The sequence below is a fragment of the Nipponia nippon genome, unplaced genomic scaffold, assembly GCF_047370975.1.
Source record: "Nipponia nippon isolate SJK-2023a ecotype South Korea unplaced genomic scaffold, ASM4737097v1 scaffold_1, whole genome shotgun sequence".
NCBI classification, from domain to species: Eukaryota; Metazoa; Chordata; class Aves; order Pelecaniformes; family Threskiornithidae; genus Nipponia; species Nipponia nippon.
This window is the reverse complement of record NW_028262290.1, coordinates 31,742,745-31,759,921: the sequence shown is the minus strand read 5'-3', so window position 1 is coordinate 31,759,921 and position 17,177 is coordinate 31,742,745. Positions and strand designations below refer to the sequence as shown.

The window sequence follows — 17,177 nt, the reverse complement described above, 5'->3', positions numbered from 1 at the left end:
CAGCATGTGTCCTTATTTGCCTTCCACTTTCCTTTTGTTCCTCGACAGCGCTTGATTTTTTTGCTCTTTGGCTCAGCTGCTGCTCCTGACTCGGGCACCAGAACAAGACGACCATTCTCCTCTGGTGCATTTGTAAGAGATGCTTTGCCCATCCTCAGGCTGCGCAAGGCTGAAATCAGATGGCAGCAGCCAGATGTACACACAGAGAGCATTTCTACCAGTGCTCACTCTGGAAAGACCTGGGTGAAAAAGGAGATCTGTACTTCCTTTTTTTTTAATTAAAAAGGAAGAAACCAAAACCTATTCTGCCTCTCCAGTTTTATTAGAAGAACTACACCCAAGTTTTTCCAGGTGATAAGAGGCCTCTAAGCGGCATCGTGCTATTAAAGGTGCCCTTCACCAAAACCTTCCAAAGGACTTGGCTGGGTCACGGCCAATAACCAATTTAGATAATTAATTTTCACCCATTTATTGCATGTCTGGCTCTTGAAAGGATCCTTTATCCCTTTCATGCTGTTATATACTGGAACGGTCTCTGGCTTGGTCCACCTAGCTCTCTCCCAAATGAGCGTGTTTCAGGAGCTGGCATGGGCTGGGGATCATCCTGGCTGCCCTCTTCTACAGGGTGAGACTGAAACAGCCTGGACACGGTCTGTTCTCTGTCTGTTGGCAGATCCAAGCCTCGGTTACCCAAGCAGCCTCCCTGCCTGTCCCTTCTTTGTGCCCTACTAAAGCAAAGCCTAATTGTAGTGAGAGAGACTCACACGACTTACACCCAACCCCTCCTTCATCAGGGTCAGGGCAGAAGGTTGAAAAGTTTGGGATACAGATGTCATGTCAAGGAAGGCAGCTAAGTAGCCTCACAAGAGAGGAAGCAAAAAGAGACGCCCATGGGGTCTGTTTAACTAAAAGAGTTATCAATATAACATACATTTCCATAAACATCTTGGTTTTGGTTGCCACATCGGAATAAAACAGGCATTGCTCTGCATTGTTTGAAGCAGCAAAATAGAGGGAAAAATTATCATCATCACAACAGAAAAACAATCCTGCAACCACCTCCCCACACAATGCCAACAATAATGACATTTATATATTCCATCAATTACCATTTCCAGCTCTGCTGCAGCTGTAGCTCTCAAGGACAGGACAGGCACACGCTTCGATGCATAATGCATGTACCTAGCAGCGAACGCAGGAACGATCTGATGCTGCCGAAGCTTTAACTCAGGATGGCTTTAGCTCTGAATAAATTTTAATTAGACAAACACCTTTTTCCTGGCACTTAGGGGACTGCATGTGTCATCTCTTGATTAATCCTTCAAAACCTGAACCATTTTAATCAATTCCCACTCCTTGCAGTTACTGACACTGTATACACGGGCTGCTGGGGAGCTACAGAGCAGCAAACGCTTTTCCTCTCTATCGGTGCCTGGGAAATACAATGATTTTCTGCCAGCCTTTTCACACCTGGTAGGAAAAATGTCACTGTTAGGGAAAGCTGTTTCTCTAAAAGTTTAATGAGAAATTACATATGGCCTGAATTTGGGAGGGGGGAGTGTTGGTGGATTATTGTTGACAATCACATCTTAATTTTCTACTAAATGAGCTTGTTATTTCTAAGAATGTGCACTGAAGGGTCCGGATAAACAATTTTTAGATTATGAGTAGTCTTCAGTTTATTCATTTTGACTCCACTGTGCTTTGTACGTCACATGGTTAGTCAGTTATTTAACAAGGTATTTTTCTGCCCTCTGCCTGGATTACTGAAATACTTCAAATAAGAGAACAACCAGAAACAATTAAGAGCTTGGCTCTGCTATGATTTTTCAGGTAAATGTTTACATTAAAGTGTCACATCACATATTAAGGCTTTTTTTAAAATTTTCATCAATACCTAATATTATTTGATAAGTCAAACACCAAAATGATGTTAACCTGCTAAAATCACAGTTCTTTCATTCACAATTAACAACAAGTTATCTAAACTAGTTCTGAAGAATGCAAACTCAACAATTTGTGACAACTCCGTGCAATGATCTGAAAGCATCTTCAAAATTAATGCTGGTGAAAAACTAAAAATGGGAAAATAACTTGCTGAAAATGTCATCATTCTGTTTTTTCAAGGAGTTCACCACTAAGTTGTCCCTAGGCTGGCAGAAAGTGTAAGGTGCTGAGAAAACATAACTTTTGGCCATGATTTCAGCAGGTAGAAATTAATTACTCTCTTTACGTGTGACATACAGAATTTGACAAATATAAAAGCCTATAGCTGCAATCTCGCTCTCCTTCTGTCCCTCTCTCCTACAGAGAGAGACGAGAGGCTTTGAGCAGATGCCTAGCACTCGCACAGCTAAGCCAAGGTGGCCCAACAAAGGAGGCACATCTAAAGTTAGGGCATCCACCAAGAATGCCCCCCTCTCCTTCTTGTAAATTGAGGTTTCATTAGAAAAAAGCAAGGCGGGGGGTTCGGAACAAGATATAGATGCTGACAGAGATACTGGATACCTACTGTAATAGCTCCCACAGGTACAATACCATTAAATAAAGAAGCAGAGGCCTCCTGTGCAATTTCTGGATAATATTGGTGAAAAGCCTTATGAAGTGCATACTGCAGCGATCCAAAATATAGGCTGTAATAGAATGAGTACATGCCTATAATGCAAAGACTATGCTGTACATTTTCATATTTCCAAATTTTACGGTCTTGCATCACTTTGAGTGTTGTTTTTTTTCCTTGGCATTTTTTTGTTATGTAAAAAAAATTGTCTCCCACCCATACCTTCTCTATCATTATTCGGCTGTTTGACAAGAACAAGTATTTGCAGTATTTACCTTCTCTGGTTTACTTGCTCCTTCTGTCACTTCTTCTTCTTCCACTTCTTTTTCTTGCACATTCTCATTTTCATCGAGAAGTTTCATGGGTACCGGAGGGGGAAGCTCATCCTCTACATCTGGTGTGTTGTCAAGAGGGCTTTCTGAATTAGCACTTTGGCGACTTTTTTTATTTCGGTCAACAGATGCATATTCTGCTGATTCAATTCTGCACTCAGGAATCTGATCCTGACCTTCAGAAACCGCCAACGAAGCCTTTGATTTGCTGTTACAGCTCCCTTCCATGCTGGCTACTGCTCCAACATCTTTAATTTCCTTCACAGTTTCATACAAGCAGTCTTCAACTATGTTCTCCTGAGAGGAGCTGTCTTTTAACACTTCGTAAGGCCCTTCCATTCCAAGACCTTGATCATTTTCTGCATTTCTAGCTGAAATTATGGTTTCCATGGTGTTGTTAGGGGGAATACTGGGTAGTTCCCGGCTCTGGTGACATTTTATGGACTTCCCAAGACTATCCTGTTGATCTAGCAGATCAGAGACAGACGTCTGTACTTCTTCATAAGGCTGGATACAGGCAGTTGTACTGTCCTCTGAGAGTACTAGAGAAAATTATAAAGAAGTAATTAAAACAAATGTATAACTATAAGGTGAGTGCTATTTGGTACTCTATATCACTTTGGTTTTGTGTCTCATTGGAAAGGGTAAATGATACTAATGCCCAGAAATGTCTAGTGGCCATCGTGCTTTTTGTTTAGCGAAAGGTTTCAGTTACAGAGATTTCTGCACTCTACTGTTAAAATATCTTTCTCACAACTTAAATACTCTGTGCACCCTCCACATCACATTGTATAGTGACAGCATTCACCGTAAGAACAGTGGATGGGTGGGTAGCTGCAGGTGTGCATGGATGTTCAGCTGTACTCAGTTATATTGAATGCTTACAGACTGCTCAGTAGTCTCAGATGGAGAATGCTGGTGGGAGGCCTCAAACCAAGCGCCTTTAAAAAAAGCCTTGTTAGGTTTTCCTCTTTCCATTTCCCTACCCTTTGGAATCAAAACGGAAAGCATTTTTGCATCTTCCCTACCCAGCCCTCACCTTGTTTAACACGCTGGCCAAATTCTCGTCTGAATCACACCTCGCTCAGCCCTGCCGCACTCAGCCTCGCTGCACGCTACACCAGAAGCTCCTCACTGGAAGGCTATGCCATACTTCTCTTAGTCTCGCAGCACATAATGTAGGTTGACAACCTACTAACGAGCCAGCCATATGCACAAAAGAGAAGACTAGACTTCAGAAAGTAGTGTTAGGCAGAACATGTTATTTTAAGTCCCAGAAGCGGGTCACGTGTCACTGTCACTAGAGGGTATTAGAGACTGAAATCTATGGGACTTCCCATCTTGCAGTGCACGCGTATGACATTTGCCTGCCTTCAGGGATGTATACGTGGGCACATACAAGCGTGTTTCAGGTAGTATGTGGTACATAACTTTACATGACACCATTTCTTTGAAAAATCACTTCTGAACAGCTTTACTTTTCTTAGTACGGTTCCCATGGTACTCTCTCAGCAAAATCAAACCATTCTTGCATTTCCTTCAGTGTGTTTGACATGATGACATAAAGTGTTGCTGAAGCAATCAGTAGCCTTGATTTGGTGGTTGTCACGGACGTTGCTTTCGCTTGTGCTCAGGGCATGCAGGCTCACGCCGTCAGCACCCGCAGGGAGCCGCACCCTGACAGCAAAACTCAGGATGGAACTGGAGGTATGAGATGGTAATTGCTGTCTGAGTGGGAGATGGGAGGAGAAGAAAAGGAAAACATCCTTCTCCATTCACTTGGCTCCTGCATTCAACTGGGAAGGAGCAGGTGGAATAGGAGGAAGTCTCCTATTGCGTCCCGACTAGGACTCAGGGTGTCCTAGTCACTACCCAGGATGCTGCAGACTTCCTGAGGAGCATCAGGAACTGGCCTGGAGAAGCTGGAACACGTTTTCCCCTTTGCTGCTTGCTCTCAGGGATTTCTGTGCTCTGCAGAGCACTGCCACAGGCTCCAGAGAGCGCCCACCCCGTTCAGCCTCAGGGGGGATAATCAGAAGCAATGAGAGCTCACATTTCCATGCTCCTGTGGTTATGGGTAGTGACACAGAAGGGGTTGGCATAGATAAGGGATTGGCATAGATAAACACAATGCTGGCAGGTTGGGTAAAGCAAAAAAAACCCCAACATTTGATGGTTTGCTTCCATAGGCCTGCCCCTGTTCAAAAGGTTAGCAGAAACAGCAAAAGAAAGAACTATTAACAAAAATAACGCATAAAGTATAAATGAGAAATTAAAGCACATTGGTTCCTGTTATTCAGAAGGGTTGTTATGCAGAGTGTAATCTGAGTAATATCAGACAGTCTGAAAACTGTCTGCGGGTTGACAGCATGCCTTTTAGTAGCAGCTTTGACAGCTGCATGTGTGGTGACTCGTGGCAAAGAGAAATGCTTCCCTTCTGCAGGGCTTTGCACATCGAGTCTCTTGGTGAGCCACACACCTACGTACGCAACAAGCCAACGGACGGGAGCAGCGATTAGCTGCAAAAACAAAGTTTAAAAAATCCTTTAGGTACTTGTCTCTGAGGGGTAAAGATTGAATAGCTTCGCCTCCGGCTGCACAGTGAGATGAGGAGGTAGGAGGTGAAGAGCGCAGCCCATGGTGTCGGTGCCTAGTGTGGAGACAACAGTTGGCTCCTGGAAGCTCTGAGCTGAGACTGAGTTTATTTTTAGGTGCAGCTGAGTAAAATATTTTCCAGTGATACTTCACTGTGAATCATTTTGAGCATTCAGCAAAGCAAAGACTAAGGAAAAAAAGGAAGCCTATTTATATTGCCTGTTTTCTAAAATACAAAAATACAAGCGTCAGCCACGCACAGCACGAAACTATGATCCAAAGCTGTAGTCCCTGGAGGAGGACATTAAATACTTCCACAGCCTCCAGGAGTGAAGCTCTGAGGTATGGTTGCATCTTCTGGTCACATCCCAACTCTGTAGCTGGCTGAGATTAGGAAACGCCACAGTCTTTGCCTGGCGGCCTGGTCAATCTGCAGGTGTAGCTTGGTGGCCCAGAGGAGGACCTTAGCACCTTCCCAGTGTTGGTTGGCGTGGAAGACTGGGAGCTGGGGTGTAGGGCTGTGCCAGAGCACTCCCAGCAGGGAAGTGGAGATGCAGCTTAAAATGCCAACATTTCCACGGGATGAGCTACTGACTTCCCAGCAAGACAAACATCCTCACTGCATTTTTTAACTTGATCATAAGTTTTGTGTGAATTATGTCCTGTGCGAAGAGGACTGACTGCCCTCCAGAGAGCTGCATGCCTGGCCACTGCCCTGGGATACAGCAGCTGATCTGGTGCCAGACCTCCAGAGGTGAGCAGGGTATTCAGACAAACGGCATGACTGTGTGCTTGGAAAGCTGACAGCTAGAAACCTAAGAGTTGAGGGATCACCAATGTGCAGCTAACGTGGGAGCTGTGAGCAAGGGGAGAGTGCCGCTCGTTCATCCCACCCGCAGGGGCTGCGCTACTCACCCTCGCCGTTGCTGAGTGCCCCGTTCTGGTCGCTGCTCGGAGGGGGCTCTGTAGCCGAACTTGTGATCGAGTGGCTGAACACCTCCTTATCGGAAGGCTGCAATGCAAATTAGTGAGATCTAATCACCGTTGGATCAGAAGAAGCGTTTGCATAAATAGATACGCAACAAATTTCATTCTGATCTCGGGAGCTCTGATTCATAGGTGTTACCGGCAGGAGAATCAAACCATGCCAACTGTACTCAAAGATTTAGGTCCCTGTGTTTACAGATGTTAAAACAAATAAATGCAAGTATGTCCAGAGTGATCTCCCTTCCAACCTTTATGGTAATAGACGTTACCATGGCTTTAAGCCGTGAGAAGACAGCAGCTGACACAGGGTACACTGCGCTTGTGCTGCAAATGGAGTGGAAGAGAGGCAGGAGGTCTGGAGTACAACGGTGGCAGAAAGAGCATTGAGAGAGTGCAGATCATCGAGGTCTACACAAGTTCTCCTCTTCCTGTTCTGCAACTTTTAAAGTCTCCCTTGCTCAACCATCTCCAAATTCCTGAGCTATTTTCCAATCTGCAGTATTTTGTAAGGAGCTTGGTACAAACCAACCACAAGACAGACACAAGCTGCCAGAAATAAATACTTACCACATTCATCAGATTTTCATGATCTCCATTCTGATGTTTGGCCTTCTTTTCCCTTAATGAAAAAGACATATGAACTGTTACTACGGATTATGCTAATATACAAATGCCAATCATTAATAGACCTTATACACCTGCAGGGAACAGAACTGTGATTCACAGTAATACTGAAAAAAGAATAACTGAAAATTATTACAGGGACTGGTATGACCTCTGTGTAAGGTTACTGTTGAGGCAGGGCAGTGGTAAACATATCTGAAGAGGTACAACACACACACACACACACAAACCTTTTTCTCATTCAGTGTAAGATCACAGTAAGGAGTAACTGATGATAATCAAAATACTATTATCCTCAATTTAATCATATCTGAAATGCTCAGAGATACATGAGATACATGTTTTTGGTGACAGACTACCTGGGGAGTTCCTTAAACTGTGTCAGTAAAAGGTGTTTATGCTATGAAGAATTAGAAAAGGCCTACAAAATCCAGCCTGCTCCCATTCAGGATGCTAGTTATAATTAATAATAAGCATGAGCAGTACAAATTTCATGGCAGCAGAGGCCTTAATTTTAAAATGAATCCTACTTCACTGAGCACTTCACAGGACTCAAAGTATGGATCATGTTTCCAGTTTTTACCATTTTGGAAATAGAGCTCTTATTCTGAAATACTGTAAGAAACTATGAGCTTAAAATAATAATAGTCCTTCCCCTAGACGAAAAGGCAAGTAAAAAGGTGAGAAAATACGGACAATATGAAATCTGTGCTCCTAAAGTCTGCAATGCATCGTACTTCCCAAATTAGCAACTGTTAAAATTCTACCTAATTGGGAAATAAGAAAACAGAGCAAGTAAGGCTGCACCACTGCAGAGCAGAGTTAAAGTTTACAAATACTTAATTTCCTCTCTGGAAGTTTTTCTGACTCTGACATTTTAGAAAGAGCAGATTTTGTTCCGTTTTCCATGTCCTCAACCATTTTTGAAGAGTAAGCTAGAAAGAAATTTTACATAATTGCATTTATGCATAAACAACCTGCCCTACAGAATGACCTGAAATAAAAGATACTGCATCCAGACTAGCAACACAAGAATTCATTAAAGAGCATCACCAGATAGTTTCTGACAATGTATCCCTGTAACTGCAAAGACATCCTCAGTGGTTTGACTCTGTTTTAAAAACATCTTTCTAGAGATGTTTCAAGGACTGGAGTGTTACCAGACAAAACATCGTACCTAAATGCAATGCTTGTGGGCTTAAGGATTTTTAAAATAGGTTTTATACTTTTAAATAAATTAAAACCCACATATTTCTACTATTTTTACACAGGTATCAAAGGAAATTGTAATGAATAGGAAGATACTGAAATGTCACCTAACAGCTTACAAAAGCATTTCTCCGGAATCACATGAAATTACAAGTTCCAACTTATGCTTTTTAGGGTTTCAGGCAACTTCTGGGGTCTGCTCTTGCCCACGACTGTTTCTTCCAACATTGGCATTAGAGCTGAAAAACAGGGCCTTTCACTGTAGACACACCTTATGCCAATATAGTGTATTTTATGTGTATATAGTGTATTTTATGTGTATATAGTGTATTTTATGGCTGCACAGCTTTCTCAACGCTCTCAATGCGGAATGGCTGAAAGAACATGCTCCTATAGGCGTAAGAGTCCAAAGCAAAGATTTTGCTGCTGTACTGAGTTATGGATAGGTTTTTTTTTTTTCTCCCATACACTTGACTGATTGAGCTGCACTGGCAAAATGTAGCGATACGAGCAACAGCAGTCCTGCTCCTCATCGTGAAGGTCTGACCTGGTGGAAGGGCACCGTGGCTTGAGCGCAGGCTGCCCAGCTCCCCTGCGCAATCAGCAGGGCTCAGCTTACGTGCCATGAAGGGGCCTTGAAATGTGAATAAACGAAGTCAGTAGAAGTGCCTGTGTTGGTGAAATTGAACCCTCTTATGGAGAAGAAAATAAGGATAAGGTATGAGTACAAGACATTAATTAGTATTACTGTTTGATTCTTACTCGTTTTGGCTTGAACAGCAGGATCAATTCCCTAGTCTTCTGGAATGGCCAAAGCAAAGCTGAAATACATAGAAATCGTTTTACTTTCCTTTTTACCTATACTTTTTTGGTCCTGTTCAGCCCACCTAATTTTCTCAGTTTCAGGTTAGCCGTGTGATCTGCTAACAGCCGGTGTCTGCCTGCGCTCCAGGCTTCAGCTTAGGAGAAAGCACCTAGCAAACACAACAGTGTTTTTCCTTCACAGCAAAAAAATATAATTTTTTATTTTATAATGAACAGAACTGTTCAAATTTGGGTTTGCTCTGAAAACAGATTTCGTACTGTACTTTTTTATTTCCGTACCTAAATCCTCAGTGTTTCTTGCTAACTAGTTATTAATGAAGCTATTTCAATCCCTGCACTGTGTGACTCAAGAACCATTACTGCCTGCTAAGCTCCTGAGCCTTACCTGTTGCAGCTGGAGCAGAGGAAGATGAGGAAGGTGAGGAACAAGAGCGTTGTCATGGCTGCCAAACTTCCCCACAGGATGACGTGGATCTGTCCACTGCCTAAGAAACCACCCTCTGGCCCCATGGTCCTAGCAGGAGCTGGTGTCACTAGGGGATGAAGAGGTTATTCCTTGGAGAAGGCTGGCATCTGTGCTGCCTGCACAAAGAAAAACACCATTAGAGGTTAGTATAAATTTTGAAGATAAGGAATCTGACAGCTACAAATCTGGCAGGAGAGATTTTCAAATCCAGATCTTACAAAAAAGCAGTTTCAAGTACAAGCCAGCCAGCCAAAGAGATTTTCAGCTACATTTCTGACGGTGACATAGAACAAACCTTGTCAAATATTAACGCAAGCTGTTACCTATCTACAATCTCAACATGAATAAAAGGTAGTACAGTATCTCTGTACTCTTATTTTGAAGAAGTTTATAAATCCACTTCGAGGGAAAGAGTAGTCTATTTTGCAGTGATATTTGTTAACTGCATTGAAAAGTGAGCTTTCAAAACCAACTACAACTTCTGTAGAGTTAACAAGCCAAAAAGAGAGCTGCAGCAGGCATTCACCTCCTTCCCTCTCAGTGTCTCCTGCCTGCACGTGATTCAGTGCTTAAAGTACAGCGACAAATAAGCTAGGTACGTCTTTGAAAGGAATACCACAAAAACCTTTCTCACAGTGGATCAGATCTAATCTTATTTCTATGTAAAATGCTTATTTTCTTAATAGTATGTCTGGAGAGTAATAATACTGAACTTTCTTTTTTTGCTTCTCGCCTCCTGAGTCTAAGAAAACAACTAATGAGAAAAGCAGACAGTGTGGTTTTTAAGAACTTGGATAAACACAACTTTTGCTATAGCACAGCAGCCCCTGGAGAAACATCCCGGGTAAACACTATTTACGATATAGAAGTTTTGATATACAATATATTCTAAAATTTTATACATATTTTTAATGTAGTACATTGTTGACATGGTAAAATTAAAAAGAAGTCTTTCATTCTGCACTGCTGAAGATATCAATTTCTCTGTAATTTAGGAATAGGTTATGCAAAGTCTATTTACAGGCCTTCAGCCAGCCTTCAAGATTGATAAACACTGAAATAGAATAAAATGGCTAAGAAACGAGCAGTTATTACTTGGGAATGAAAAAGCAGCACAAACATAACATTGATTAATGGCTAAAGCCACTAAGACTTACTTTAATTTTATGCATATATTTTCATATATATATTTTATATATGAAATATGTATGTACATATACATTTTCTTTCTTTGCAGCAGAAGCACACTTTGTAATAGCAAATTCAATTAGGTACTGCTATCATAACTATCAAAAAACACCATGTCACCATTTTGTTATTAAAATCTCATGAGAAAAAATATTAATTTCCAGAAAACGGCCATTCACGTCAAAGGAAATCTGGTGAGTCAGCAGAAGAAAGTTAATAACTAAGCTATGTGACTGGGTAGCTCTTACAAGTAACATTTCTGTCCTTACATAAAATGGGCTCATTAGTTCCTACCATGCAGGATCAGACTTCTGGACACCTTCCAAGAAGAACCAATTCTTACTAATTTATCCATGGTGGATAAAAGCTTTTTTTTTTCCTTTTAGATATTAATGGCATTGCAATAACTTGAAATGGGAAGAAACAAACAAAAGATGGGAAAAGTTGCCAATCCTGGAAAGACAAACTTCAGAGTATAGTTAAACATTTCTAGTTTGGCCAAGTTATACAAAAGCCAGATAATCTGTAACTTCTCCAAACTCACAGATCCACAGGATGGGAAGAGCAGGTGTCGCACACCTTGCCAAAGCACAGATATGGCTTACTGGCAGCCTTGAGCACCGACACCAAAGAGCCACTGCTCTTTGGGGATGACTGCTGCCGAGCAATGTGCCTCTGTGGTTATCTTGGCAGAGCTTGAAAAATTAAACATTTAAAAGCAATAGCAGACCACTCTAAAAATGATGTATATTGCAGATGTGAATCTGATACAGCCCTGCCTCATCCCTATTTTAAAGCAAAACTCGGGTTATTTCTACACTGAGTCATAGTCACATCACTGACTGTGAAATGGAGAGACCTTAAGAGAAGCAGAATCAGACTTAGTCAGGAGAAAACGTGGTGTGATGCCCACAAAGACCTCTCTGATTAGGTGCAAGGACACCGTGCACTGGGATGGATTCCTGTAGAGGTGATGGACCGTCCTCATTTAGAAAACACTACAAAGCCCACTGCACCAGCTGCCTTCACTAGTTCCAAACCTTTGTTAAGTGTTTTGAATAGAAAGTAATTTTCTTTTCAACTTCTATTTTTTAAGAAGTTTCAAAGACATTTTCTGCCCTGTTAAAGCTTTGAAAAATTATTCTTAAAAGATCTTTTACCTTCTTTTTTTTCCCATCCTTTTGCCTTTAAAAAATACTAGTTTTCTTCCTTCTGTGGAAAAAAGGATGAAATGAAAATGAAATTTGAAAAAAAAATGAAAACTGAATCAAATCTTTTTTCAGTATTTTTGTTGTCTTTTCTTCCTTAGTTTTCCCCATAAATAAAAAGAGAGAATGCAAATGAAAAAGAAACTTTTTTTTTTTTTTTAAATATATTTGGCACAGAAAAACATAAGAAAAAGAACAGGGATTTCAAAATATTTTTCTTTTTTCCTAAAACAGAATCATGTTTAGTTTTTTTTAAAGCAGACACAACGTTGTCTTGAAAGATATAATTTAAATTATTTCTACTACTAAGTTCATGATTTTATACTTACTCTGAAGAACAATACTACACTCCTCTCAGAAGACTAAGTAATGTACCAAAAGCTAATACGGTAGGAAAAGTTATTCTTTTATTCTACACATATATTCTTAAGGCTGCTGGTCTTTAAGTAAAGATAATATTTGAACTAAGGAAAGCTAAGGATGCATGGGGAGCAGCCCCATGGAAAAGCTGCTGCTTTGAAGACTTCACTACAGAGTTAGGAAGTGTTGGGATGAGCAGGAGCAGACAGAGTTGAGACTGAGCTTAAAAAGGCATAAGATCAGAGGGAGAGAGTTGAGGGAGACCTACATGTGAATGTCTAGGAGTGAAGTGCAAGACTGATGCTAGGCATGAGACATCCCACCAGGCAGAAGCCAAATGGAGCAAAGAGAATGACCAAGGACAGAAGATGTAGTTAATCTGCAGCAGAAGAGCAAGAATTCAGATACCAAAGCTTTGACTATAAGTTGAGAGAAAGAAGTCAGAAAAGGTCAGAAAAGTACAGTGGCACTTGAACCAGGGGAGGCAGCTGCTGGAGACACCAGTTACCTGTGCGAGCAGAATAGAGTAACAAATTGGAACAGATTGACGACAGATGAAGCCCTGTGTGAGGGAAGCTGAGCAGGCAAGATGTGACCGGTGAATCCTCTTAGCTCCTTGAACAGCGAGAGTTTGGCGTAAGCGCTAGAGGACCTAGGAGCTGCTCAGCATACAGGACAACCAGAAGTAAATATAATTATAATACAAAAAAAGCATGCTTACATTCACCCTCTGTGAACCCTTCTCATGAAATGCCATCAGAGGACTTACTCCTACTGTTTAATGCCTCCCAAACGATGAGGTTGAAATGGTAATCACTTGGGCTGGTGCCTTTAACATAGGAGAGCTTCTGAAATACTCGAACCTGGACAAGCACCCGTCAGCTGCCCAGACCAGCCCTGGACAGAAACCTGGCAGAGAGATACATTGAAAATACAACTGTCTGGACTCCCTCTGCTTCCACTTGGCGAACGCCTGGACACTAAAACCTTAATGTATGCCTAATATAATGGACTTCGGAGCTGCTTCAGAGGCTAGCTTTAAAGAGAAACTTATTTCCAATCGTAACTATGGAACAACAAGCAGCTAATTTCAAAAAGCTCTTAGCTGAAATGGTTAACTCCCACTTTTACAATAAAAAGTGATATTGTGCTGCCCTCTGGTGAGTCTCCCCGTTCGGGGACAGGAATTTGTGGCTCTTGCAAGGGTGCTTCAGAGCTGAATGCAAACCCTGCTGCCAAAGACGGAGCTTAGATGGGGCCTTTCATCTGCTGGGCTTGAAAAAAGTCCTACTTCCACCCTTGAAAGACTGCCAGACTTGAATAGTTTAACCTTGCAGAGAGACATCGCTGAGGCAGAATAACAGTCAATTGAACTGGTGGGGTTTTTTTGGTATGTGATGATCTTTTTAAGACGAAGACTTCTTTGTTGCACCCTTTCCACAGAAATCTCCACCCAAGTTGCTCGTGGCGCCGAACTCCAAAAATGAGTAATAGAGACAGGCCTGGAATACCTGGATAAGAAAACTGGTTATTTCATCTAAGGCAAAATGCAAACCACGGTTCGCATTCACATTTCAAAGCAATTATCAGTTCAGAAAACTAATCCTTACACTATATTGAATACAATTTCTCCTTCTTGTGGGAACTTTCTCTTGCTTTTTAGACATCAATATTTGCCATTAGTGGAACCTATATGGCAAATAACGCCCATAGCCATTTCCTCAAATTTGCACTTAAATGTACAATTACATTTGCAGTTTCAAAAAGACGGATGTTTCATTCCATAACCTGCACTTTCATGGTGAATAATACAGAGATAAAGCAGAGCTGAGGCAGTTCAGCCTGAGTCGGTGATGATGGGAGCGTAGGACGTGCAAGTACAAATCTGTTGCCAAACTGAAGAATAAACTGTATCTGCGGTGAAGCAGTTTTGTGCATAAGATACAGGCTGCAATTTTAGGGACCTCATGGAGTGACAATTTCAACTAGTGAGGAAAAGCTTGAACTGAGACCTGAACTCCTTTGAAGCCCGGGAACAGACAGATCCAGTGTGCTTCGGGTCCAGGATCTGACCTAGGTTTTCTGAACAAAGACCCACCCGAGCTTACGGTGAAATGCATAGGGGACGTGCTCTGCGAGAGGAGGACACCATGCCCGGGGAGGCCTGGCAGGAGATGGCACCTCTCCCACCGCCTTCCCCTTGGCTTCTGGGTTTTACAGCCATTTCATTCATGTCCTGCTGCAAACCACGCTCGGCCCACGCTTTCCAGAGGGGAAAGAGTGGGAAAAGCCAACGGCTTCACCTCTCTGGGTTTCTTAATGAATTATAAATAGAGCGTAGGCAAGAGAAGAAATTGTTCTGACAAGTGAGCGACTTTGAACGCGAGAAGCCAAACGCAACAGGACAGGAGTGATTCGGGGAGGGCTGCAGGATCGGGACTCCCTGTCCTGGGCTGTCAGGCCGGATTCGGCTAACAGGGGCACTGCCCAGGAGCTTCACGTGCTCGCCTCTGTGCTGAGCTGCTCTTACGGGGCTCCTTCTTGAGCTGCTTGGTCTCCTACTGCTCTCTTCTCATTCCCACCCCTCCTGCTCCCAGTGCCTTCAGTTATCCACTGCTAAACTGCACAACAGATCAGTCAGATCATCATTTGGAAGATCCCCTCCACCCCAACAGCGCAGACCTGAGCGGGCAAGGGGAGAGCGGGGAAGAAGGTCGGGGTTTTTGAAGGAGATTTTTACTGCTCTGGTAGCAAGCCCTCGGAGAGCTGCGTTAAATCAGAAAATGGTGAAGTACAAGATATGTGGAACCACAAACTGAGACAGGGGCTGAGAATTATGAAACGAATGTCCTCATGTCAACATCCAGCTGCAAACACTGTCATTCAAACACAAAACCAGAACAGAAACCTGGGATACGACAAACAGGCAGCAGCAGACAGTCCTGCAGGTGCGAGTAACACCCCTGGACATAGATCCTTTTATCATCTGTTCCTCCAAATCCTGAAAACAGATTTTCTCTATGAAGCTAGCATCCTACAGGGGACCTAATGAGGTCCTGTTACCTTACTGCCTCTCCAGAAAACTCCCTCTGCAACTTCAGACCCAGCCCAGGCACCAGCGGGTGCAGTGTATCTCCAAGTGCCCAGAGAGGGAGCACATCCCTCGTTTGTAACATTCTCAGGCCACCCTAAAGAAAACACCCGAAGGAAGGCAATCCATTACCACAACTCCCGCACCAGCAAGAGTTCACACCAAACTGTGCACTTGATTCAGAGAAGAGGGAGGACGTGGCAGACGCACTTTACTCAATCCAGAACCGTTTCCGTGTCAGGACTGTTGCATGGATGGAAATACCTGCATGCATGGAAATACCACACCACTGGCAGGGAAATGCCACTCATGCTCCTGGCACAAGCTTAAGTGTAGCACTATGGTGAGCTGGATTAAAATGAACTTAAAGCACCCTTCCTTCACCCAAACATCCCTTCTCTAAACCCCTTGATTTTAAATTGAAACTGTTTTCTGACCTTTTCCACCATGTGGCCTCACCATGCTTTAACGGCAGAGCAGCTGGACGGAGCTCCTGAGTGTCTCCTTTCTGTAGCTTGCCACAGCTGGTGGATTCCTGGCAGCATAACCTGATATGGCATTACACCCAAATTTTGTGACGCCATCGGGGCTGCATTTGTCCCTGTGTGGGCAAAATACTTGGGCCAAATTTTTCATAGGTATCTCCTACTGCAAGTCCTGGTTTGGAGCCTGTCAGCAGAAGTTGGTGGGAGTCGTACTCTGAACATTAAGGTTATATCCATAGCAGTAAATTAAACACATTGGGGATAATTGCCTTGTACTGCAGCCAGCTGGCATGGTACAGCCCGAGCCCATACTGTTAAACTTTCTTGTTCTCCACAGAATGGTGGTTGCATCCAAATTGACTTCCAGGGGTGGTCCCTGACCAGAGCTAACTCCTGACTGGTGCTTGGGATTAGTCTGGGAAAGAGCCTTCTGACTGCAGCCAAAATTATGCTTCAGGCTGTTCTAACTTGGTAAAACCAGATCCTTTGTATCTCAGACTGAGAACCTGATAACAGTGGGTGCTTTTGACCTCGATCCCCCTGTGCTACAGCTCCTTCTCTCCCCTCGATACTCCTCCACCACAGGACATGCCCAACTTTCCACCCACTCCAGCTCCTCTCACCAGCTCCTGTCTCTCTCCCAGCTCCCAGTTCTCTTTGCTGCCTGGGGCAATCGCCTCTGTTATAGGTGACAAAAACTATATTAAGATATCAAAACAGCAATAAGCATGTACGAGTACCTAATAAAGTAAGTACAAAGATGCTGGAATTTTATCAAAAAGAGAAAATTCAGATAATTCTCAGGCATTGCTACATTAACATAGATGACCCTATGGAACAGCCTGAATACACAGACATTATCCTTGCTTTAAATTGACGCTAGGTGCATAAGAACAATTTCAATTAAATGCTTCTGGAGACAACAAGTGACAGGATGGCTGTCTGGATGGAGATCCTGCTTGGCAGAACCTCTCCTAACACCACAGTGTCAACAGGATCAAGATTGTGAATTTTCTCCAAATGCACTGTAAAAAAGTTGTAAGACTGATTTGTGTTACTGCTTCTGCATCTCCGTTGCCATGTTTCAGCTTCTAGCTCTTTATACGTAGATCTATTATTGAACTATGCAAACCTAATACCAAGATCACCTTTCTCATGCCGTTCACTTTTGGGGTTCTTGTGCACTAAATCAGGACAAGTCCTTTCCTGCAACAGATTAAAGCTCTTCTGGTGCAGTTGTGTTTTGA

At 42.8% G+C, this 17,177-nt stretch overlaps 1 protein-coding gene across 8 annotated transcripts in view; it reads right to left on the bottom strand.

Moving 5' to 3' along the window:
* The window catches only part of PAG1 (phosphoprotein membrane anchor with glycosphingolipid microdomains 1), a 115,524-nt gene that overhangs the window by 13,157 nt on the left and 85,190 nt on the right, over positions 1–17,177 (bottom strand). For 5 of the 8 annotated variants that reach the window (XM_087750903.1, XM_087750941.1, XM_087750918.1 and 2 more), the window contains 4 exons: positions 9,518–9,714; positions 7,042–7,093; positions 6,403–6,499; positions 2,836–3,434 (listed from right to left, as the gene is read on the bottom strand). In XM_087750903.1, coding sequence (XP_087607029.1) covers positions 2,836–3,434; positions 6,403–6,499; positions 7,042–7,093; positions 9,518–9,642 — 873 coding nt within the window. In that variant the 5' untranslated portion in view covers positions 9,643–9,714. Of the gene's footprint in view, positions 1–2,835; positions 3,435–6,402; positions 6,500–7,041; positions 7,094–9,069; positions 9,129–9,517; positions 9,715–9,816; positions 9,858–11,946; positions 11,999–17,177 lie in introns of those variants that run through there. The other 3 variants (XM_087750910.1, XM_087750955.1, XM_009471820.2) reach the window with 3 other exon arrangements.